Below are 25843 nucleotides of genomic sequence, written 5' to 3' on the forward strand. Positions count from 1 at the left end.
CATATTAGGATTATTGCCTACTCTTAAAATTAAAAAAAAAAAAGTTTGTGGACTGAATGCTGTGCCGTACTCCTTTCTGTTCTTCGGAAATACTTGCTCATGTCGTGATCAGTGCTGTGGATTTTATTAGGTAGATGAGGAGGTTGAGGGCAAAGATGGAGAGGAATCAGCTCAAGAATAACAAACGTCAGGGCTTCCCTGGTGGCGCAGTGGTTGAGAGTCTGCCTGCCGATGCAGGGGACGCGGGTTCGTGCCCGGGTCCGGGAAAATCCCACATGCCGCGGAGCGACTGGGCCGGTGAGCCGTGGCCGCTGAGCCTGCGCGTCCGGAGCTTGTGCTCCGCAAGGGGAGAGGCCACAACAGTGAGAGACCCACATACCGCAAAAAAAAAGAATAACAAACGTCAGATAACATGCTGTTATTTTTCCTTTCTCGCCATCCAAAGTGACACTTTCCCTTAGGCTGCAGATCTGGAGAGAAAACACTAATCATCACCCACTAACCAGGCAGCTAGACTTGTTAAAGCAATGACATTTAAAGAGACACCCGTCATCCAGCCCTGAGCTAGTCCGCAGTCACGTAAGATGCCAGGGGTCAAAACTGAATGTGCGCCACCTCACTTTTATTTAGTTCACAAAATCATTTGACTTTCTCAGATTAACCATATTTTCTTGCTGCAGGAACAAGTCTTAAATAACACTTAATTGCTTAACTAAAGGTCTAATCCATGTCTCTCATTATGCGCTTATTATATCAACCACGTTCATTAAATACCTGCACCCGTCATAGAAAATATTTAGTAACATCCACAGGGCCCCAGTGTAGGGACCTCTCTATAATTTGTTCACGAATGTAGGTCTCTGAAGAAGGTGGTTTATGCTTGCTTTCGCTTCCCTACTTTTAAAAACTAAATCCCTCCTCTGCTTTTCTACATATTTTTAATATCCTTTACATTTTACACTGCAATGTAGATTATGAAACTAATTCCACATGTACCTCATTTCAGCCAACAAGAACACCGTGAGGAAACTAAATATGTCTACTTTATACTTGATGAAATAAGTTCTGTGAAGTGAAGGGATTTGCCAGATAATAAATTACAATACGGGATCTAAAACTTCATTTTATGGCCACAAATGCAGTTCTTTTTGCAGTACACAATAAATCGATGCAAAATTTGTTCAATGCTGAAGAAATTTCCTAACTAATTAACAGAAAATTGAAGGGAAAATTCTTAAGGAAGAAGTCTACAAGCAACGATTGATAAGTGACACAGTCTTACAGGAATAAATACCAACATCTCCCCTTTATCATGTATTTGCTAATTCAATGTCATTTCACCATGAGATAGATGTTTACTGAAAATAAAACTGAAGCATCCTAGTTTCCACTGTTGAAAAACAAGGAATGATAATAGATTAGCCTTTCTAGTGTTAAACCCCTAAAATTGATTTATCTCTAAGTCGATGAAGTCAGTGGCTGTGATGGTGTTATTTGCAATGATTTCTGTTATGTGCGTGCATATTGTCCTGAGCTATTGGCACCTGCACAGAAGCCAGCTGTGTATGCAGATGTCAGAGTGTCTCTTTCACTCGCCATGACCTGATTGGATAACTCACCCTATCACAATTCGGTTGACTCATCTTTAGCCGCACATTGATGTTATAAACGTGCCTCAAAAGATTTAAAATTTAAAATGTTAAAACCATCCTCTTGCAGACAGCATGCCTCTCCAAGACTTCTTATTTTTCTCAAATAATGAAATAATCAGCACTCTTGTAGAGTCCCCACAAACTCTCAATAAGGCACACACAACCACAACACTGATTGCTCTCACATTTTGAAGAGCATCTGTACGTTGGAATTTTTCCCCAAAGCACAAGTCCTTTCTAAAACCACCAACACTTTCCATTATTTACATTTATTATTATCAAATCTTCAGTACCTGGAAGGTATAAACAGGGATTAAATGGAAGGAAAAGGAACAGAAACCGCACTAGGCCAGGCGCACATAAAGAACTTGACTTTTGTTCTGCAGAGCAGAAATCTTCCACTTCTCTGAAGGGAGCCTGCCGTTGCAGTTGTAGCTGGAGAACCATTGGCCTCCATGTCCGGCTCAGAGAGGCTCACGGAGCCTCTGCAGCTTCACCGTGGCCGCAGCTCTTTCACATGCGCATCGCCTCAACTCCCTGCAGTCCTTGGAGAAAGCCTTTCCATCGAGGATGGTCACACAGTCCCTACTTCTTAGGCTGGTGAAATCTATTATAATCTCAAACCTCAAAAAAGAAAAAAAAAGTTCATCTTATCATAGTTTACTTCTAAAATACAAAAGTACACAGGGAGTGTCCTAAGCTTGATAAAATTATAGAATAGACACCCATAATGAGTCTACTGGAAAGATGGGGTCACCAGACTCTTTCCTCTCAGCCCCTCAGTTTCCATACGCATTCTTAGAAGCATCAGCTCACCCAAAACAACAAAAACTATTTCTAACTAAAATGAAAATACACGTTATAATCCAATTTATCATTCGATTTTACTGCCATCTGAAAAATTATCTACCTTCTCTGTGACTCAGTTTATTTAACTGTAAAAAGTAATCACATTGAATATGTACTATCTCCTGGAAAAATAAATCCTATATAGGTATATAGAAAGGTGTCTGCTCAAACAAGGCTTTAAACTGTAATATATTTTGATATAGATATTACGTTTACCGATCTCAAACAATATACCGTACACATGCCTATCTAAATGCTCATATAAGTAAAACTAATTTTTGATAATATTACTGTTTATATTGTGAGTAAATCTATTCTCAGAGACTGTATTTTGAAAGATGTGCTCCCCATTTCACTGCACAGAGAGCCAAGAAATCTGAGGTCTTATACTGCCTCTGGGTATTGACAAGTTGTAGAGTTGTGCGACCTTAGGCAGGTCACCCATTACCACCTGGGCTTCAGTTTATTCACCCATAACAGATCCCTCTCTCTCTCTCCCTCTCTCTCAGAGAATCCTGGTCTGTCTCTCTCACTGGTTTATGAGCCATTCTGAGAGTAAGTACTATGTTTTATACACCTTTGGAAGTCCTCCTACAAACACAGTGATAGTTTCATTTATATTTGTCACTCAGGCAAAAGCTCTCTATTAAATGCCTTTCCCATGAAATGTGCTGAAGGCTTACAGTTCATGGGAGTAAGGGGCTCCGTCCATCCACAGCCAGGCCTTCCCGTTGCCGTTGCGGGATAGCCCTGTCCAATAAGAGTAGAAAAACTCAGAGTAGCTCTGAGGCATGGCAAACTCCTGTGAAAGGCACACAAGAAAACATTTAGCTTTAGAATTGTTTTATACATACAGAGATACGTAGAGCTGGCCCTCACTTTTAATATGAGAACATAGATGATAGTACATTCAAGAAAAATAGTGTCCATGCTGAGGTCAGTTCATTTGTCCAAGTTAAAGAATTATTTTTTCTTAATAAGCATAGACTATATGCTGATGTTCCGAAACCAAGAATCACGTCAACCAAGATTTATAAATGACCCATTATTTTCAAGTCACAGGATTAAACAAGATTGATATAAAAAATATGGGATGTAGAGATGTGGAGTGATTCTGGAAACTGGAAGAATCTGGAAGGAAGAGTGCAGGAATGGGAAGTAATCTTCATGAATACATGTGAAAAGGACTGACCAGGAACGAGAAAAGAATAACGAATATACTTTAATGCAAAGCAGGGTAAAAGAAAAATTTATAAGGCTGATTTATGTCTCAGACTAAGAAGGGAAAACAGAGAAATGTTTCATATATGTGCATTTACATTTTTGTGTATTTACATAGATGTAATTCCTTTTCTACTATCCATATTGAAAAATGTTTAAAGTTATTTATTTCCTTCTATATCATCTCACTCTTTAACACAGAAATTATCTAAATCTTTTATCATTATCCATTGTTACACCTTCCTTTTCCACGATACTGTGAGTTCCTTAAGGACATATACTTTGTTTTATTCATTTTCACATCCTCAATCCCTTGGATAATTAATGGCACATGTTGGTTCAATAAAAGATTACTGGAAATATAAATGAAACTATCACTAAGTGATAGTTACAGTATAGGCATATCAAAGAAACTGTAGTTGAAAATAGTGTTTCCAACTGAATGGTGGCCCCTTCACATTAAAAGTTCTATAAATAAATCATATGAAAGTGACTTAAATATATGCAAATACATGAAGTGCATAAGATAAAATTACTATGTAACTTTCATAATAATACTTCTAACCACTGCATCTAGTATACTTCAGTGGTATATCTGAATCTTGTTTGTGCTGGAGGTGGAGGAAACAGAGAATAAAAAAATTAGGAGGTTTTATGCTGGGATACATGGGCTTAGTCAAATAAATCGCCTCTTTTTCTGCCTAAATTGAGCCATCAAGAGCCACCTGGAGGGGTGGGAAAGGGAGGGAGGGAGGGAGATGCAAGAGGGAGGGGATATGGGGATATATGTATGTGTATAGCTGACCATTTTGTTATACAGCAGAAACTAACACACCATTGTAGAGCAATTATACTCCAATAACGATGTTAAAAAAAAAGAAAGAAAGGATGAAAAAGATTATCTTAGAGGTTTGAGAGAGATTGCAGAGTTTCATTCATCACAGATTTCAGGAAGTGGATAGGAATTAAGATGTAACTAGAAAGATGTTAAGAGTTTGCACAGTTAGCAGGGTATGAATTTCAATTAAATAACTCTTTGTTGATAAACTACTCTGTGCCAAGACCTCTGCTAAAACAATGATAAATAAATAATGGTCATACCGTTTGAGGAATCAAATCCAAAGGCTATAGATGCAGCCACTATGGAGAACAGTATGGAGGTTCCTTAAAAAACTAAAAATAGAACTATCATACGATCCAACAATCCCACTACTGGGCATATACCCTGAGAAAACCATAATTCAAAAAGAGTCATGTACCACAGTGTTCATTGCACCACTATTTACAATAGGCAGGACATGGAAGCTACCTAAGTGTCCATCGACAGATGAATGGATAAAGAAGATGTGGCACATATATACAATGGAATATTACTCAGCCATAAAAAGAAATGAAATTGAACTATTTGTAGTGAGGTGGATGGACCTAGAGTCTGTCCTACAGAGTGAAGTAAGTCAGAAAGAGAAAAACAAATACCGTATGCTAACACATATATATGAAATCTAAAAAAAAAAAAATGGTTCTGAAGAACCCAGGGGCAGGACAGGAATAAAGACGCAGATGTAGAGAATGGACTTGAGGACACAGGGAGGGGGAAAGGTAAACTGGGACGAAGTGAGAGAGTGGCATGGACTTATATATACTACCAAGTGGAAAGTGGATAGCTAGTGGGAAGCAGCCGCATAGCACAGGGAGCTCAGCTCGGTGCTTTGTGACCACCTAGAGGGGTGGGAAAGGGAGGGTGGGAGGGAGACCCAAGAGGGAGGAGATATGGGGATATATGTATATGTATAGCTGATTCACTTTGTTATAAAGCAGAAACTAACACACCATTGTAAAGCAATTATACTCCAATAAAGATGTTTAAAAAAAAATCCAAAGACAATAATAAATGTAAAAGGGAACAATCATGCCATTTTAATAGTGAACTTTAATTGCATGTACTTACTCAATATATGCCAATTTCATTTTCCTATTTGCCTTGTCCAGTCTATGTTAGGGTGTAAACTTCTGGAAGGCTAGATATTTATTTGCAGATATGGCAATGATTTAATTAAATGTTTTTCAATCAAAAGTTCTGTCACTTTCACATGGAAAGACAGGAAGTGCTATTTTCATGTCTCTGACGTGGCATCAATATTGTTCCCTTCCTACCCAAACCAAAAGAGGTTAAGAAATTAAGACCTTCTTCATTTGATTCCTGACTGATGGGGAACTTGAAGGTCTTGTTTCTAAGGGGTGGATAGTTGTGGAGGTCATTCCACAAACGATGACCTTAAGAGATCATTCAAAGCAATAGGAATAAGACTTAGGCCTTGATTGCAATAAATAGGAGAGTCTGTGGGCTTTGACACCTTAGAATCTTTTAAAGATTTCTTTCTGAGTGTACTTCAAACACTGACCAAGCCTCAGGACCTTACCAGTACTTCCCGTGTATTAATCTTCAGCATGGTCGAGTTCTCAGCAATGCAGAAATATTCACAACCCTGCCAACTCTTGCTTTCTTCATAGAACTTGTAGCATTTGTCCCCATGCCACTTCCATTTTTCTGGGCAAGGGCTGCATCTGTGCTCTTGAAAAGAAACCAAATTTAATGTTATCTTCTACCTAGGTCTGTTGTTTTTGTTCTCTTGAAATTACATAATATTTGATGACACAAGAAAGAATTGATTCCCTAGCTCTTAGATATTTAATTGCCCAATGATAATTACAAATATTTACTGAACACCCACTATATGCCAGGAATTATAATTGGGTATACAATGGGAATTAAAATAGACACTACCTGCTTTTATGGACAATGGAATCTAGTAGTGAATGATTGGAAATTCAGTGTTCCTTGCCCCGTGTAATTCAGCATACAGAGAGGATAGTCAATTTCATAAAGAACTTTTCATCTGTTCAAAAACTCAATATGCATTGGATTTGGGAAACCATTGAAGTTTCTATAATTTTCTTCCTCAAAATCCACTTATATGGTAGTAAAAGGATTTTTTAATGAACTATATATCAGTAAGATCTGGATTTTTTTTTCTTTCTTTTTTTTCTTTTTTTTTTTTTTTGCGGTACGCGGGCCTGTCACTGCTGTGGCTGCTCCCGTTGCGGAGCACAGGCTCCGGACGCACAGGTTCAGCGGCCATGGCTCACGGGCCCAGCCGCTCCATGGCATGTGGGACCTTCCCAGACCGGGGCACGAACCCGTGTCCCCTGCCTCGGCAGGCGGACTCTCAACCACTGCGCCACCAGGGAAGCCCTGGATTATTTTTTCATTCAAAGCATAAGTGAATAAAATTTTAGAAAAAAATCACATAAATACAATACTAAGCCAAGCCTGAGTTAAGATGGTAAATCTCCTTGTGTCAGAAGTTGAAATGGTCATCAGAGTCAGAGGAATAAGTGCACAGGTCAAGGGTGAGATGGACTGAGTGGGTCATGATCGTAAATACAGGAACTAGGCCCTGAGAACCATGGTCTTATCACCTATGTGGATACACGGCCTTGGGCCTTTGAGAGTTGGGCACCTGTATCCACATCCCTTGTTGGTGTATGGTGAGATGGGAGCTCAATGATTCCACAAAAATGTCTTTATTTTAAAAGCAATCCAGTGTCAAAATGTTAACATGTGAAAATCTGAGTGGTCAATACACAGATGGATGTTACATTATTGTTCGTATTTTTCTGACTGTTTAAAATATTTCATAAGGTAAAATGAGGTTTTAAATAAATCAATTATTTGGGAGATTTGCTTTGAAAGTTGGCTTATATCTCTGGCCCAGACCTTTTTCCTTATATATCAAACTGCCTACTCATATCACCACACATATCTAAGGGATATTTCAAAGTCAACATGCTCAAAACAGCATCCCTGGTTCCTAACCTCCCCCCTCATGACCACAGAATTCTTCCCCATTTCTGCTTTGCCCCAGAACTCTGGAGTTATCTTTGATTCCTTTATCTCCCTCATACCCCTCACACCCCACTTTATTACATCATGCATTCATCTCCATCAATAATATCCTAGCCTGAGGAACCATTCCCTCTTTCCTGGCTTATTGCGATAGTCATCTCTTATGTGATTTCTCTGTTTCTATCCTTCCTAACCTCTCCCAGTCTATTTTCAACATATTTGTAGAATGAGCCTTTAAAAACTCATGTCAGACATGTACTTCTCCTGCTCGGGGTCCTGAAATGAATCTTTCTTTTGCTCAAAATAAAAGCCAAGGGCTTCCGTGGTGGCGCAATGGTTGGGAGTCAGCCTGCCGATGCAGAGGACGCGGGCTCGTGCCCCGGGCCGGGAAGATCCCACATGCGGCGGAGCGGCTGGGCCCGTGAGCCATGGCCGCTGAGCCTGCGCGTCCGGAGCCTGTGCTCCGCAACGGGAGAGGCCACAGCAGTGAGAGGCCCGCGTACCGCAAAAAAAAAAAAAAAAAAAAAAATAGAAGCCAAACCCCTTACAATGTCCCTTAATGCCATGAGTAATCTGGTAGGTGTGTTAATTATCTTGATCTTGATAATCACTGCATAATATATGTGTATATCAACTCATCATGTAGTATACTTTAAATTTATATAATTTTATTTGTCAATTATTCCTCAATAAAGTTAAAGAAGAATAAAGAAAATAAATAAAATTATGACCAGTGAGGTCATTAGTCGTGTAGGAAGGAATCACTTAGAGAAGTGGAAGTGTGCGTGTTGATGTTATTTACTGGGTAACCATGAAATCAGGCTGTCTGGTTAGTGTGGAAACCAGTCTGTGTGGGGGCGACTGGGAGACTTCATCTGACTGTAGAGTCCCCGCAAGACAAATCGGGGACTTGGAAATGTATCTGGCTTCCTATGCACGCATAATAGGGAGAACAGAAAAGAAGACAGACTTGAATAGAGCTGGGTGTTATGAAACCCAGAAGGATAGAAGAAAAAGAAGACAAAGAACTAAGGTGATGCTTCTAGGCTTGTCCAGTAGTATTTACCAAAGCACAGTTCATCCAACATTGGCATTGTCGGGCTTCCCTGGTGACGCAGTGGTTGAGAGTCCGCCTGCCGATGCAGGGGATGCGGGTTCGTGCCCCGGTCCGGGAAGATCTCACATGCCGCGGCTGGGCCCGTGAGCCATGGCCGCTGAGCCTTCGCATCCGGAGCCTGTGCTCCGCAATGGGAGAGGCCACAGCAGTGAGAGGCCCGCGTACCGCAAAAACAAACAAACAAAATTGGCATTGTCATCATAGGTGGTCCTTAATAAAATGCAGATTTTTGGTACCCAGACAAGTCATACTACATTAAAATAACTAGAGCCTGATTCCATTTATCTGTCTTTTTAACTCGATTCCTATATGATTCTTAAAATCCAAAAACTATAGTTATGAGTTCATTAACTTCTTCATGAGGAAGGATTTGTGAATACATTAGGAAATGTATCCTACTCTTAGGTATTTAGGTGCCAAGGTCAGTTGAGAAAAAAACCTGTATTTTATTTACTTGTAGTGTTATTCTGATTAATTGAAGTTAACTGTATTTATTATTCTAAATGTCTGAATTTGCTGAATCCCTTCACGTTCTGTAACACAGACACAGCTGAACTACGTGATCCCAATAACCGGGGATGATCTGGATGTCCGAACTCTTTATTAAGTTTGCCAGACAACTAGTTGAATAATACATGGTTCCCAGGTACATTGATGGGAGAATCGGCGCTATACGGACTGATTCTCCATATAGCGCTGTATAGCGCTCCGTATAGCTCCCAAAGGGGAGCTCAACGATCAGGACTCACCTCCTGTTTTGTTATAGAGCTCACGGCAGAGTTTTTCAGCCACGTGATGCAGAGTCTCTGCAAGCTTCCTTTTCTGAGTCTGGAGAGATTGAAGCTGTCGGGAGAGATTCCCCAGCCTTTCTTCCTTTTGAGAAATGTTTTCTTGCTGAGTGTTGGAGAGCTGGTAGAACTGAAAAACTAACCCAATTTACCAAGTCAGACTGGACACCTTATATTCTTCACTTCTATTTCTATTTTCTACATCTGGGGAAGACAGCAACAGTATGTTATTTAAGATTCCAGGCTCTGAGCGCATTGCCTACACTCAGGTTTGGACTATAGTACATAATAAATTGTATTGCCTTGGGCAAATTGATTTCTGTTTCCCTATCTGAAAATATGGAGTCATAATGACAATTCCTGACTTCAGGGATAAATTCCTTAACCATATTTACTGCTCAATAAATCTTTCTGTGTACACTGTCAAACCGTTACTCAACCTAAAATCATAAATCCATTTATCTATTGATCGGTATATTGACAATGTACCATATATTGTTATCCCATTCAGTCACTGAAAGAGTCATGTTATTGTTTCTATATTTTTAAAGTTTTGCAATTGGGCTCAGTGAGAATAGGTAACTTTCTCAACATCACTTGGCTAGAAAATTTCAACACTTAGCTTGAAACTCCAGGTTTCTAAATCTAAGTAAAAAAAATTCTTCATGAATCATGAGAGTTGCTTTCTACCACTAAAAAGAATGGTTTATGCAAACGAACAGTTATATCAAAATGAAGTAAAAATTTGGGAGCCAGGGTAGAAACAATAAGATACATTTTTTTTTTAATTTTAAAATTTAAGATTACAAACAAGTTCTAAAATGTCCTATAAAAAAATCCAATTTTGACATTTGAACCTGCTTTTCTATGTGCTCTTTTACCTTGAACCACCTTCTTCAACTGTTCAGGACATATTGCTGTAGGGTCCCATCTGATGAAACCCATTTACTCACTTCCTTTTTAAGTTTTTTACTCTGTCCTTACTAGTTTGAAATTTAAAGACTTTATACGTGAATTCTTCCTTATTTGATTTTCATGAGTCTTTGCAAAATGATTCTATAACTTCCTGGACTTTTTGAAAAATATTACAGTGATTAAGACCTGGTCTATTCTCCGTATATTGAGGGGGTGGGAAATCTTTTCCTCTGATTAGCCCACTGAGCCGTGAATGCTAAAAGCAAAAACCACAGCCGCTGTCGTCTTTTGTGGCATGGAAGAGGGCTGAAGTATGCATTCATTAAAAACTGCTGATGTTAAATATTGATATATAAACAAACAACAATATTGATATATAAACAAAGAACAAAAACCTTCTTATCTCAGAATGTAAAAGTCTAGCTGGTAAGTGACTGTTGTATTTTAATGTTTCTTCCACTATGCTCGTGATTTACAGAGTTGCATTAGAATAAGGTACATCATTTACAGAGTTGCATTTCAATAAGGACTTATTCACAGGCTCCAGAATCAAAGTAAAAAAAGAAAAAAAAAAGAATATCATAACAAGTATTTCTCATCCTAGACAAACCTTGGAACCAGGATCTTCCCCCAAGTCAGAGTGCAGACTTACACACAAGCCCCAGAGCTGCCAGGCTAATCAGCAGCACCAAACACAGAGTCAGCAGGATCAGGGCCACTGGACGCCAAGCGGAAGAGGGACGCCGGGGCTCTGCAGGGGACAAAAGAAAAGACACTCTTCTTCCTCTTGGATCTATGTCAGCAGCAAGCTAGTGAGAGGAGTTGGTTCCAGAAAGGAGCAAAATGTACAGGACAACAGTATTCAGGGGCCAGATAACATTCCCTCTGTCCTAGGAAACACTGTCACAAGGCTCCACGCCAAGCCTCACTTACCACGGCTAGCTTCTTTCACAAGCCCCATCCACTCCTACCCTCCCCATCCACCCAGTCCTACTTTGCACTGAATCAAGTTATGCATTACCATCATCTCCATACGGCTATTCGTATAACCTTTCTGTCAAAATTAGAGTTGTAAGAGACTCTCACGAAAATGCCTTAACAAAGAACACTTTTTCACATCGTCAGAGAAGAGGCGGAATTAATTTGTTGTTATGTTTTGCAAAACGCCCCCCTCCCATATGGTTCTTCTGAAAAAGCAAATTGCCTATCAGTAATGAGAAATGATTGCTTTACTGTTTCTTTTGGGGGATTTCTTTGTCAAATGTCTCTCTCTTGTAAGGATTTTGTTTGCTCATTCATTTGATTTTATAGCTCCAAAAATAGATTATAAAAGCAACACGATCATCAGTTTCTCAAGGATGGATCTAAGTGATCTCAACTTTGTACCTGTTAAGTAAAAAAAGAAAAAAGAAAAACTGTAGCCAGCATCCTTCCTTTGCCCACGCCCCACGGGTTTGCGTTGTGGTGACTGCAGAGGCTCTGCTGGGTCGAGAGTAAGCCCATCACCTAGTGAGGTCAACTATCAATCTGAATAGCCCGCAATATCTGATCAGGAAGACCCTCAAACAGCTGCAGGTATCCTGTAGCATTGTGATTAAAATAAAGGGACAGTAAAACTCTCAAACAAACCCTGGTCTCTTCGTGACCTGTGAGTTTCACTTCATTGGGAATTCAAGTCTGGTTCGAAAACAGAAAGATTAAAGACACAGAAATTCATTTCCTCTTTAGCAAAGTCCTCTGTGTGATAAACTTCAGGTACAGAAATTTGTGCCAAACATCATTTCCAAATGGGGAATGAGAACTAGCAAAGATAGTATAGAAATAGAAAATATGATCACTATCCTCTGAGACTTACAATCTAACAGGGAAAATAAGTAAAAATCAGGATACAGACATTGATATATTTTAAAATGTGAATCTTTTTTTTTTTTTTTGCGGTACGCGGGCCTCTCACTGTTGTGGCCTCTCCCGTTGTGGAGCACAGGCTCCGGACGCGCAGGCTCAGCAGCCATGGCTCAGCAGCCATGGCTCACGGGCCCAGCTGGTCCGCGGCACGTGGGATCTTCCCGGACCGGGGCACGAACCCGTGTCCCCTGCATCGGCAGGCGGACTCTCAACCACTGCGCCACCAGGGAAGCCCCTAAAATGTGAATCTTATTTTCACTTTATAACCATATCCTTCATAAAGACTTTCAATAGTGTGCATTATTTTTAGAATAAAATCTACATCACTTTTCCTAAGACCCAGATGGCTCTTTTTTTAAAGTGGACATTTTATTATGGTACGTTGTGATTTAAAAACTGCCTGTAGTTTTACTGTACTTAGAATAAAATTCTACAAGAATCTTTTTCACCTGGGCCCTACTTAGGTTTGTCATCCATTTCTGAACTATTCTTCTCTCACTCAAATGCTGTAGTCACAGTGGGCTTCCGTTTATCCTTGATCTAAACAAGTGTGTCCATGTCTTGGTACCTTTGCATTAGCTCTTCCTATACCCTTGCATAATCAGTCCTCAGATGGTTTATTGCTAGCCTACTTCCTGTTACCCAGCTTTCCACTTAAATGGCGCATCGTTGGAAGATGTCCTTGGAAGTCCATTTCTAGCACATCACCGCATTATGTATGCTTTTTAAAAATAAGATTATTAAGTGATATTTCCATGGTTTTTCTTTGTTTCTGTCTATCACCTCCCCTTGAATGTACATTCCATTGAAACAATGATCTTGTCTATCTTGTTCACAGTGTATTTCCAGTACTGAAAATAGTGTCTGGCAAATAAGGGCTGAATACATATTTGAACGAGTGAATGAATGAAGAATGAAATTATGAAAAATTAATATTACCTAACTATGTAATTTTTACAGAGGCACAGAGCTTTGTGGTGATTGCAGAAGCTCTGCTGGGTCAAGAGTAAGCCCATCACCTAGTGAGGTCATCTAAAATAACCTAGTGAGGTTATCTAAAATTAAACTTTACAGGTTGATTTTTTTAAAAAATCTATTGACTTTTCAGCAATATTTCTGTCAGCACAGGGCCGACTCAGCTAAATTCCTGGCCAAACTGGTTTCTATACACTGACTTATGTGAGATTCTGAATCATAAACAGATATAATAGAGATCTGCTTTCTCCCCTATCCTTCCATTAGCTGGCTTATCTGATTTGGCCTAAATTTTTCTGGAAATTGCTAGCTTCTCACAGCATTGTCCTTAAGAATATCTCAAATCAGCAGAACATAAAAGAATAAGATCACAGAGCAGAATATAGCTTAAATTAGACATCCTCTCCAAAACCCTACGTCTCTTTAAAGTTCTATATAGCCCAAGAAAATTAACCAGGTGGATGTTTCTAGACTCCAGAGGAAAGTACATATATAGACCCACCACCATGGTAGCTTTATTTTCTCCATCATCTGTTATTACCATCAAATATACTCTATATCTTACTTATTTGAGTAAGTCTCCTGTCTTACTCCAGGAGAAAATTGAGTAAGTCTCTTGTCTTACTCCAGGAGAAAATAGCTCCTTCTTGGAAAAGACTATTGTCTGTTTAGTCACTAGAACATCAGTTCCAGCACCTAGAACATCAGTTGAAATAAGTTCAGTTAAAATGGAATGAATGAATGGGTTTAGTATGTATAAATATCTGTTATATACTTGGCTCTTCCTGCTGAAACCTATTCATATTAATACACATCTCAAAGGCATAAAATTTTAAAAGATCCTGTCCCTTTTTTATGATTAACAATTCCCCAGCCAAAATTAGAAATAAGAAGAAAGTAAAGGAGAAGAAGAACTATGTAAATCAACCAACTCATTTATACCTCCAGAAACCCACTTTTCCTTGTATAATATTTGGGGCAAGGGAGATGTTGATTTTCTGCCCAAAGGATCAACAAGAATGGACTTAAATCCTTACTGTGAAATGAGGGGATGGAATTTAGGGATTAGAACATTATTTAATAATAATTATATCCATGCAAAGAATAAATACATGATCCTTCCTAAGGCTGCCTCTAGGACATAATAAGAAAGAAGTGTAGTGTATCTCTGCTAAAGGACACAAAGTTTTAAAAGTTCCCTTCTAAAGAATTATCTTTCCCTGATCATTTGGAAATGTCTTTACCTGGACTCTCCTCTCTCTACCTCTTCCTTGCTCCCTGTCTCCTTCCCTCCCTGCTTCAATATTCACAAGCCCTCCTGCTTTAACTAAAGACCCAGAGAAACACAACCCTAGGGAGTTTCTACAGCAGGTGTGACCGTTTCCTAGGAAACCAGGCTTCCAAGATGGAAAGGCTATATAGTGTTGAAAGTTTTATTTTTTCCTTTTCTTTGAAGCTGTATTTCCCTCTAGGTATTTTCTTTTCTGACTGTGGGTTTACCGTTCCTGAGTTTTATTCCAAGTGCCCTGATCATAATGAGGTCTCTCTCTAGGGACCACTCCCACCCTAAAATAAGAAAAAATAAGCTGCCTGGGAGGTGCTTCAGTTTGGCTTGGCTTTCTTGCGGTTTTAGTTTTTGGAAGAGAACCCCTATGCTGTCCCGAGGCATGTTTAGAAAAAGGTGTGGACGGGCCAAGGAATGATACAAAGATCCCTAGGAATAATAAGATATACATAGAAAAAAACACCCCTTTCCTGTATCCTCTTACTATAACTATACTATAAAACGCTACAGTGCTAAGGTCAAGTTTTGAATATAAATCCCTTTGTAGTTATGCGAAACTTTGTGGACGAAGAGAGTTGTCATACTTGACCAGCTGCCCTTCATCAGGCATCAGAAGGAACACTTTGTACACCTCCACTCCCAGGCCTTCTAAGAAATGAAACAAACTACCAAAGGTAGGCTATTAATATGCCTCTGAAATAGAAAGGATCGTAAAAGCTTGAAAAGACACAAAGAATTGAAATAATTTGCACAAAGCCACATTGCAAACTAGTGGCAGAGCCAGGATTAAATTGTCACGCTTAGCACCTCAGTTTGTACCTTTCCCTGTGAACCACAGCACATCAGTTTGTACCCTTCCTGTGAACCAGCCTCACAGAGACATGGGGCTAAACAGGTGACAAGGTATATAATATTTCAGAAGTGACTTGCCTCATCCTTTAGATGACTGACAACAGTTTTCAATCAGGAGACATTGCTGATTATATATCTGACTTTTGGATATATTTTTAAATGTTAAATATTGTCTTTTTAGCAACTTTGTTTCCTTAATCCTAGCATGTGGTGCACAGTAAACCTCATGGGAAAAGGTTGGAGGTTCTGTGGTTTGAGCATAGTTTTCAGTGTTCGTGAAAATGCATGTTTCCTTTCTCTTATGAATTGATTTCAAATATTTGCTATTTTCATTCTCAAAGTAAATGAGTGTTACTCCTCCTATAATTTCAACAGACTATACTTCTAAAAACATATAACCTATTTCTAGAATATCGAGTTTCTAATTCACAGCAATTAGAAAGTCAATTGTATTTTTCCTTCTCCTTTTGAGCAAAATTTACATGAGTCCATTGTTTATCCCGTCAAGGGGCTTTGTTTCTGAAACATAATTCAAAAATAACATTACTATTAATGATAATTGCTAACATTCCTTGAGTTACTGAGATACAAGCTGTATATGAATTATCTCATCGATCTTTACAAATACCTTATGAGGTAGATGCTATTATAATCCCAATGTTATAGGTAGGCAACTGAGACCTAGAGAGCTTAGTTGCCTTACCCAAGGACACACAGCAACTGATAATAGTACTTACTGAGTGTGTTATATATGTTGTATTTTATTTGAATCTCCCAATAATTATTCAAGAGGGCTCTATTTTTTTTTTTTGAAATTTTGGAAGCCATTTTAATAAATGAAAAGTCCAGCAAAGGTACATTTACCGAGAATAAAGCTGCCCAGGATAATGAAAGTACCAGGTAATTTGAGGTGTTTTTGTTGCCGGTAACTGATGTTACTTTTGCTCCGCTTTTGTTTGGAATTGCAGTGGACACTGTGGTGACTGCTCCCCCCTCTTGCAGAGCCAAGGTTTAGAGCAGCTGTTGTACCAGGAAGCCCTTGAACTAGTTTAACTCGGTGGGTTGAGACTCATGGGCATTCCCCAGCTGACAATTCTTCCATAATGCCCTCAAGGGCTATCCATGTTGTCACAAGTGGCAAGCTTCCATTCTGTTTTATTCCATTGGAAGTACTGGTGATGATTTTCTAGATGCAACACCAATGGCGTGATCCATGAAAGAAATAGTCGATAAGCTGAACTTCATTAAACTTTAAAATTTCTGCTCTGTGAAAGACACTGTGGAACAGCAATTTCCTTGGTTCTTGTCCTCTCCAGGGAAAGAATTCAGATGAGAGGCATGGAGCAGTTTTAAGTAGTAAACTGCTACTTTAATTAAGTTTAATTAAGTTTAAATTAAGCAAAGGGAAAGTACGCTCCCAAGAAAGGATGAGAGTGGGCTGCCTGGAAACCAGAAGCAACCAAGAAGGCACTTTTTTTTTTGCGGTACGCGGGCCTCTCACTGCTGCGGCCTCTCCCGCTGCGGAGCACAGGCTCCAGACGCGCTGGCTCAGCGGCCATGGCTCACGGGCCCAGCCGCTCTGCGGCATGTGGGATCTTTCTAGACCGGGGCACGAACCCGCGTCCCCTGCATCGGCAGGCGGACTCTCAACCACTGCGCCACCAGGGAAGCCCAAGAAGGCACTATTTTTAACCTTTATTTGGATACGAAAACTGCAGTGCCCAGGAGCTGCTTAATTTGCTTTGGGTTGCACAGCTAGTAAATGATGGAGCCAGACATTCTATCCGAGCACTCTCATTCCAGAGCTGATTGTTTTTTTAAAAAAAATAATTAATTAATTAATTTATTTTATTTTTGGCTGCATTGTGTCTTCACTGCTGCCCACGGTCTTTCTCTAGTTGCAGCGAGCGGGGACTACTCCTTGTGTGGTGCACGGTCTTCTCATTGCGGTGGCTTCTCTTGCAGAGCGCGGGCTTCACTAGTTGTGGCTTGCGGGCTCTAGAGCACAGGCTCAGTAGTTGTGGCGCACGGGCTTAGCTGCTCCATGGCATGCGGGATCTTCCCGGACCAGGGCTCGAACCTGTGTCCCCTGCTTTGGCAGGCAGATTCTTAACCACTGCGCCACCAGGGAAGTCCCCGGAGCGCTTGTTTAAAATCATTTTCCAACCCTCCCAACAAACCCCACATTAATATTTGCCTGGATATGGCAGTTCCGTATGGAATTACAGAAACACTAGCATTTTACCACTTGCAACTTTTCACTTCTATATTGTGAATATGTTCGTAACAGTCATTTTAAATCATACATTCTCCACTCTACCAGCAAGGCGAGCTTACTACATTTACTCTCTCCCTTAAGGAGAAGGGAGCATGAGCACCCCTCAGCATGCTGTAAAACCCTCCATGGTAGACTCTCATCCTACTTTTTAGCCACAGCTGCCCCAAATCCCCTCATCCACCCCTTCTTTGAGGACTACCCATTCCTCAGACCGACAGTCTACCTTGCCATCCTGTCTGATTCTGCTGGTGTTTCCCAAAATGATCTTATCCTGATCTAAATTCCAATCCAGAAGCAATACCTCATCTCTTCCCTCTGTACTCTCGTCTTCCTTCTTTTACCCAGGAGTACACAGCAGCAAGCTAGTACTTACCTCTGTGCTCTTATCTTTGCACGTGTGTTCCTCACTCTGGAAAGGTCACCCAGTGCCTGAGTTGCTCTACCTGGAAAACCTGGACTCAGGCTTACAGACTAGGTCAAATGTCACCTCGTCCAAAAATACCCACATGACTAAACATGGTCAGTAACTTATTCATTCTTCTTTGCATTCTGCTTTGCTTGTAGCCTCCTACATATGTTCAATAGCCGTGCATGACGTTCTTCTAATTAGTGATTCAGATTATTCCTTCCACTTCTCCAAGCACCTGAAAATAGTCTCCCCAGTGCTACCGTGATGCTTAATATTTAGTAGGCATGAATTAAAGATTTGTTGAATCAAGTAGATGAGATTTATGCCATGACTTTTTTTTAAAATTTTTTTTGGAGTCCAGTTGATTTACAATGTTGTGTTAGTTTCAGGTATACGGCAAAGTGAATCAGTTTTATATATACATATACCCACTCTTTTTTTAGATTCTTTTTCCCATATAGGCCATTGCAGAGTATTGAGTAGAGTTCCTTGGGCTATATAATAATCTATTTTCCTTCTTGTTTCTAAAACAGTAAGCTGGTTTTTGCCTTCCTCATACTTGTACTCTCTGCCGTATTGACTGTTTACTATTTTTATTATTATTATTATTATTTTTTTTTGCGGTACACGGGCCTCTCACTGTCGTGGCCTCTCCCGTTGCGGAGCACAGGCTCCGGACACACAGGCCCAGCAGCCATGGCTCACGGGCCCAGCCGCTCCGTGGCATGTGGGATCCCCCCAGACCGGGGCACAAACCTGTGTCCCCTGCATCGGCAGGCGGACTCTCAACCACTGCGCCACCAGGGAAGCCCGACTGTTTATTATTTTTAAAATTCACTGTTCATTACCATTGACTTGTCCACTTCTCTTGAAGTTATTGCATCTTAGCTTCCTCTCTCCTGTTCTACATCATCACTCTTTACCACTCATCCTTAGCAGCTCCTACTGGAGTCTCTTTCTTAGCCTGCCCCTCAATTGTATTCCTTAAGATTCTCTCTTTGGCACTCTTCTCCAGTGTTTTGTCTTGTTTTGTTTCATTTTCATTTTCAGTTTACATTCCTCAGTGATCTCTCTCAGAAAGTTTAATTCCTACCTAAATGCCTACAATTCTCACCTGTATAGGCAGTTCAGAATCCTTACCTCCAACCCACATGCTGTATATACAAGTGCCTTAGGGCAACTCCAATTGCATGTGCCTTCTCTTACAAGCATCTCAAACTTAAACTGAATCCATCATCTTTCCTATTCCTCTCGTAGTTTCTAGCTCACTTCATGGAAGCACCATCTACATGTCGTCAGATGGAACCTACTCCACCTATGCTCTCCCTCTCCTTGCCTTCCCCCTTGTAACCAGTCACCAATTCTTTAAACTCTCCCAGCTCAGTATCTTTCATATCTGATTCTTCCTCCCCACTTCCACACCACTTCAGTTCAGGTTTTTCTCCTCTCATCCTTAGACTAGTGCAAAATCTGGGTATTAGCTCATCCAGTTTCATACTCCTCATGCAGCCTAGATGTTCTTCTAAAAACACAAAATTGATCATGTTATTCCCTGTTTAAATCTCACTCATTTCACCTACTGAATAGAATCAAACTACCTCCGTATGACATAATGTCTTCCGTAACTTTCCAGACTTACCTCCTGTCAACATTCCCCCTCCAACTCTGCCCCTCACCATAACATATTTGTTAACATCCTCTGAAAAACAGTTACATAAGATTGCCATGGCTCTCCTCTCATGTGTCTGCCTGCCTGTAGTGCCTGCAGCCACTTAAACCTCCCACTTCTTCTCCCATATCATGGGGAACATCTTAAAGTCAAGTCCACTCAACGGTCACTCCCTCTCTCAAACCTTTCCTGATCTCTACCCCTACCAGACAGAAGTGACCAAGCTCTCCCTTATACCGAGCTCATGCCCCATCACGGCACTGTATCACACTTGCTGCTCAGTTGACAGTTGTATTAGACTTTAAGTTTCCTCATATGCAGGGATCATGTCATATTTGACATTGTAGCCTCAGTACTTTGCAACATGCCTGGCATAACATGACCCCAAGCATAAATTTAGGGAAAGGAGGTCTGAGGGTGTTGTCTTTCGTTTTTACTTTCTATCCTCTGAATTATTTGGCATTTTTTAACACAAACATAAATTTTATATCAAAAAATTGAAAACTAGACAATAAGTGAGTGTGTCTCATTTATTTTTATTAATTCTAAAGAAAACATTAATATTTTCTAGTCATAGCTGTGCCCCAATATTAAGTTGAATCTGAATCTTCTGCATTGCCAAAAAATTCCCAGAGTAGTTGTTGCTGTTATTTTTAACAGCAAAATGATATCAGATCTGTTTTTCTAACAGATAATTAGACTTCTAGAGTGACATTCCTCTAAATACTTGCATTATCACCAGATGGAAACAAAATATTAGACACATAGGGTAAGATAACTATTTTCAGGTGTTTGCCTCTAAGATCCTTCTTTGTAACCCCTATTCCTGCTGTTTGCATTTCCATTCTTACAGAAAGGTTGCCAGATGTTTCAGCTGGTGCTTTATCCTGCCCCACCCCCCTTTCCACCCTCAACCTCAGCAGAACTTATTTGTACACCCTGTTCCTGATCATGCGGATCGCTAAGCCTTGTGAGAGCTCCCAGCTCTAGTCAAAGGTGAAAATGAAGTTGTACACAAGCCACTTGAAACCACAGCTGACTCTTCACAGGATTTGTTGGAGGAAAACATACCATGTCCTATTACACATATCTGGTGGCTACAGAAACTGACATCCCAAAGTTATCACTTTTCTTCCCATCAAGGAGGCTGGAAATCCCCAGGACCGCCTCACAACTTAATAGATAGTTTAGTAAAAATTAATAAGTAAATAAAAATGTAAAAAGCAGCCCCATTAGTGGGTCTCAGGTCGAGGGTCATTCAACGAATAGAAAGTGAATGGAAAAGTTTAGTAAGAAAAGGGAAGAAAACCTAAAATTTTTTGATAAAGGAGGAAAGGAAGAGAACAGTGAAAAAGTGAGTGTCCAGATTTTAAAAGGTGAAGAATATCTGGATATGGTCAAAAAGTTAGGACATATGAAAATACAGGCACTACGTGAATCTCTCTCTGATGCAGACCCACACAAAAATTTTAAACAGATCGCTTTAAGAATTCTCAAGGAATGAAATATTGAAAAGGAACTCAACATTTTTGATGTGTCTGCAACGTACCAAGGACTTTTTTTACCTAGTTATCAACCTTAGTACTTATAGCCACCTGATAAGAGAGGTTCTGTTACTTCTATTTAACATCAGTTCAAGTTAATATGAGTTAATATGTATAAGTGCTTAGAATAATATCAGACACATAATAAGCACTGTATACATGGTTACCATCATTAACATTTTATAAATGAAGAAGCTGAAGCCACAGGATACTTAAGTAACTTGTCCAATATCACACAGTTAGTAAGTGACACCCCTGGTATTAGAACCTAGTCCTGTCTCTACTACAGTTTGATGTCTTTTTACTAGAACTTAACTCACCTTTCTGCCTTAGATTGGCTGAGTTTCCTAGGAAATAAAATCCTTCTTTATGTGTGTGAATGGTCTCTTCTATGGACATAGCAATAATATATATTATTACATAGTAATAATATATATTATGGCTATGTCAAAGGGTGAATTATTTGAAATAGAAGCATAAGATGTAACTAAAATTAAATACTTTCATAATTTAATCCAATCCTCTCAATAATATTCTAGGAGTCAACAGAACAAAAGGGAATGGGATGGGATGTAAATTCCATCTGGGGCCACTATTTACATCAACAAGTCAGGATTTCAAAGGTGAATGACCTTGGAAGGCATTTGATTTAATCCCCTATCACTTCATAGATGATAAAGCAAATACTTAATGTTGGCATGACTCTCACAGACCTCACAACTTCAAGATGCAGAACTATTATAACAAAATATCAGGGTTGGTGTGTCTGCTTGGAAAACCCCCTCTAAAGCCATGAGTTCAAAACTTGCAAAAAGGTAGCCTTTACAAATCTAAATTTCTGGATCAGATCACAGCTGGTAAATAAAACAGCATTGGATCTGGCCTTCATGGGAACGCAGGAAGGGGAAGGGACATTGCTCTCATTGTAGATACAGTCTCACGTCTCTGTGCTGAAACTGCTTGGTGAAAGCAACACACCCTCAGCTGCAAACCACTCTGCCAGAGACAGAATCTTAGAAAAACATCTACGCATATACGTTTCATTTTTCACACGTTCATATATGTGGCAGGCAAGTTGTAGAAAGTGCTCCGTTACATATTATTGTAAATCATGAAAACATTTTCTCTCTTTCCTCCACTTTGTGCATTCCTAGGAGAGGTGGCTCATCTTGTGCATTTCTCAAGGGTCTGGCCAATTTGGACTACGGGAGACAGGGTACCTGTGTGGCCAGGCTCTGGCCGCTGGGTTGCAGTAGAGGCTCGAGAATGCAGGCTCATCGTGGTGTCCCCATCAGCGTCCAGCATGTCCCTCGTGCTGCTGTACTTGGCCTGCATCCGGATTCCTGCAGCGGTGACCGTGAGCTGTGATGGTTGGATTTCCCCAAGTGAGACAGCTCAGAAACCAAGGCACTGAATGGCATTCCTAAGGTTCTTCTGTCTGAGCAAGTAGCAGAGGAAGCCTCCAACCCCAGTTCCTGTCTGGAGAGGCCCGGCCCCTCTCCTGTGAACTTGGACTCTGATTGCCAAATTGGTCAGGGGGAGGGGAAGTAGCATGTGTTTTCTATTTGGGCGGTCTCTGAACAATTACGGAAGGGGTTGCCCTTGTCAGCTCTCTTTTGCTTACTTGTTAGTACTTCCTGTGTAACTGCAGTGTAAAAGATGGCAAGAGTTTACAATTGCCGAAGATTCCTTCAGACTCTGCAGAGCAATAATCCCAGTCAGAGGGACCTCACCCGGTTCTCACCCATCACACACTCACTGTGTCACTCAGAGTAAGTTTAACCTCTCTGTGCGTTTGTCAAAAGAGAAAAGACTATAGGACAAGCCTTTTCCTTTCCCCAAGGGCATAGTGTAAAGCATCATATACACGGAATGGCAGCCTAAGAGAGTCCTTTGGGGTATATCTAATTGATACTACTCTTTCATTTTACAAAAAGGGAGATGGAAGTCCAGCTAGATGAAGTGACTGCTCTGAAGGCACATAGCTGGTGAGGGACAGAATTCACTTTAAAAATGCTCTCTTGTAGTCAATTCAATGATCTTTCTTCGTACAGCATGTGGACTCAATTTAACATTTTGTATACAACACATCTGGTACACAATGATCATGAACAATCACATATATTACTGGAAGTAGGACTTTTAGGATTTTTACTACCTATGACTGGAAAACCAGGTAACAATTTTTTGCCTAAATTTCCTAAGCAGAGAGGGAAATCAGAAGATTGCTTTAGAAAATATCCAAAAATTTTTCCCAAATAAATACAGTAGAATTACATTATTCTACCAATGCTTTTCTGTATTTGGGGAGATAGCTTGGTTAAATCAAACATACTAAACACAAACGAATGTGGAAGATGCTGGGGCTGGAGCAACCAGGCCCTAGGAGGGATGGCTCAGGAAGCATATATTGTGAATTCACTATGTGTCTCAACCTGTGCATTGTTCGTCAGATCATTTTAAATTAAACAGATCTAAAGAGACCTTCCTCCTGCATAATGTCCTATAAAAAGTAGGATATCAAAAGTTATTTGGTTATTTGCATTGGATTGATGTATTAGAAAATGTTACAGGAGAGAAGGCAGTAAAAAATTGCAAGGGATGGGGCTTCCCTGGTGGCGCAGTGGTTGAGAGTCCGCCTGCCGATGCAGGGGACACGGGTTCGTGCCCCGGTCCGGGAGGATCCCACATGCCGCGGAGCGGCTGGGCCCGTGAGCCATGGCCGCTGAGCCTGCGCGTCCGGAGCCTGTGCTCCGCAACGGGAGAGGCCACAACAGTGACAGGCCCGCGTACCGCAAAAAAAAAAAAAAAAAAAAAAAAAAAAAAAAAAAAATTGCAAGGGAGAGAAGTAAGTGAAGCACATATGAACATGAAGTAAGGAAATAGGATATTAGAAATGGTCACAGCTGAGGTGTTATAATTTAGGAGGTGCTGATATTATGATTCTAATGAAATAGAGCTTAGAATCATTTCTCAAACTTTATTCAAGTAGATTCTTGATAATTTTTATCAACCCACATTAACATTTTTAATACTTGTCCTTAAATATTTTTTTCAACCATGACAAAAATATTTTTTGGATACCTACTGTATTGCAGGTACTATTCTCAGATTCTGAGATCCATCAGTGGAAAACAAAACTCTCTGTACTTTTAGTGCCTACATTGTATGGAAGAAGGCAGATGATATACAAGAAAGATAATAAGTAAGTAAATAGTAGAATAGATGATACTGTGATAAGAGTTATGGACATATACAGAGGGTGAGGGAGGTTAAGAATGTACAGAAAGGTGGGCCGGTAATTTTAAATAAGGTAGTCAGAGTCAGCCTCATTAACACGTGATACTTGGGCAAAGATTTGAAAGGTAAAAGAGTAGGTCCTGCAGGTATCTAGGGTAAGAATAGTTCAGGTAAAGGGACGGGGAAGCTCAAAGGCCCTGAGATGCAAGCATGCCAGCTGTGGCTGAGAAACAACACAGAAACCATCATCCTGAATGGAATGAGTCATGAGGAGAAGAGCAGCTCAGCTCGAAGGAGTAAATGACCAGCAATTAATTGTCCTGGTGAGTAGACCGTTGTAAAGGTCTTTTGGTTTTTGTTTTGATTTATTTATTTTTTTTTACTCAGATATGTGGGAAGTCAAGGAGAGTTTTAGTAGAGAGCTGGCATGGTTTGTTTTCAATTTAATGCAATCAGTCTGCTACGTTTGAAAATGGACTATAGAAAGACAAGTGTAGATGCTGGGAGACTTCTTTGAAAAGTATTGCAATAACTCAGGCAAGAGGAGATGGTGGCCCTTGAATAGGTGTTTCCTCTGGCATGATCATTACTCATCTTGAATTTGCCCTTTAGACAAAACGTCAGCTAGTAGCTATTTTCCCTTTTCTGTCTCTTGGAAAAGTGTGGATGTTTTCTCTTCATTCCCATGCACGTTCCCACTTTGGCTGCGGTATACACGTGTATTGACAAGTGAGGTATGGTATGCCTTGGACAGCCTAGAGCATTCTGACTTTACACCACCACTTTTGTTAAAGTCGTGCTTTTATCTTTACGTTATAGGTTATTGTTGCCTCACCTGTCTGGTCTAGATAAGTGCAGCTGGACATTCAGCATACAGAATTATTTCCTTGATTATCAAGATTTCTTCAAATCATCCACTCCATTCGGAGGATACAGGAGACCCAATTAAACCAAAAACAAAATTAAAATGCATGGCATCGCTTCAAAATCCTGCTTTATGCCTTAATTTAACTCTCAACCTGAATTATCTTTGCCCTTCCACATTTCTTTTCAGATAGTGACAACACAAGTTAGTGTCTTAAAAGACAATAGTCAACCTCACCAAACATTTCTATCTTCTTTTTTTAGATTTTTAAATATTTAAGATCCAACATTTATTCTTCAACACAAAACTACCTATTATACTACCTCCTCCCCAGGGCCAGATTCATCATCATTTCTGGAGAGAGGGCAAATA

General features: G+C 40.1%; 1 protein-coding gene across 3 annotated transcripts; it reads right to left on the reverse strand.

The window, feature by feature from the left end:
• Window positions 1-728: 728 nt before the first annotated feature.
• CLEC1A (C-type lectin domain family 1 member A) lies at window positions 729-25789 on the reverse strand. 3 transcript variants are annotated; one of them, XM_027093140.1, is made up of 7 exons: window positions 25442-25789; window positions 22587-22728; window positions 11102-11200; window positions 9496-9672; window positions 6143-6294; window positions 3185-3303; window positions 729-2276 (listed from the first exon to the last, which is right to left on the reverse strand). In XM_027093140.1, the coding sequence occupies exons 2-7, from the start codon at window positions 22699-22701 to the stop codon at window positions 2117-2119; spliced, it is 822 nt and encodes a 273-aa protein (XP_026948941.1). In that variant the 5' UTR covers window positions 22702-22728; window positions 25442-25789; the 3' UTR covers window positions 729-2116. The 3 variants fall into 3 exon arrangements, with proteins under 3 accessions (XP_026948941.1, XP_026948942.1, XP_026948940.1); XM_027093141.1 differs by lacking the exon at window positions 22587-22728; XM_027093139.1 differs by lacking the exon at window positions 25442-25789 and having other exon boundaries at window positions 22587-22862.
• Window positions 25790-25843: the final 54 nt, after the last annotated feature.

Source organism: Aethalodelphis obliquidens, unplaced genomic scaffold, assembly GCF_003676395.1.
Source record: "Aethalodelphis obliquidens isolate GAN/ISIS:26980383/991018 unplaced genomic scaffold, ASM367639v1 scaffold83, whole genome shotgun sequence".
Classification (NCBI taxonomy): Eukaryota; Metazoa; Chordata; class Mammalia; order Artiodactyla; family Delphinidae; genus Aethalodelphis; species Aethalodelphis obliquidens.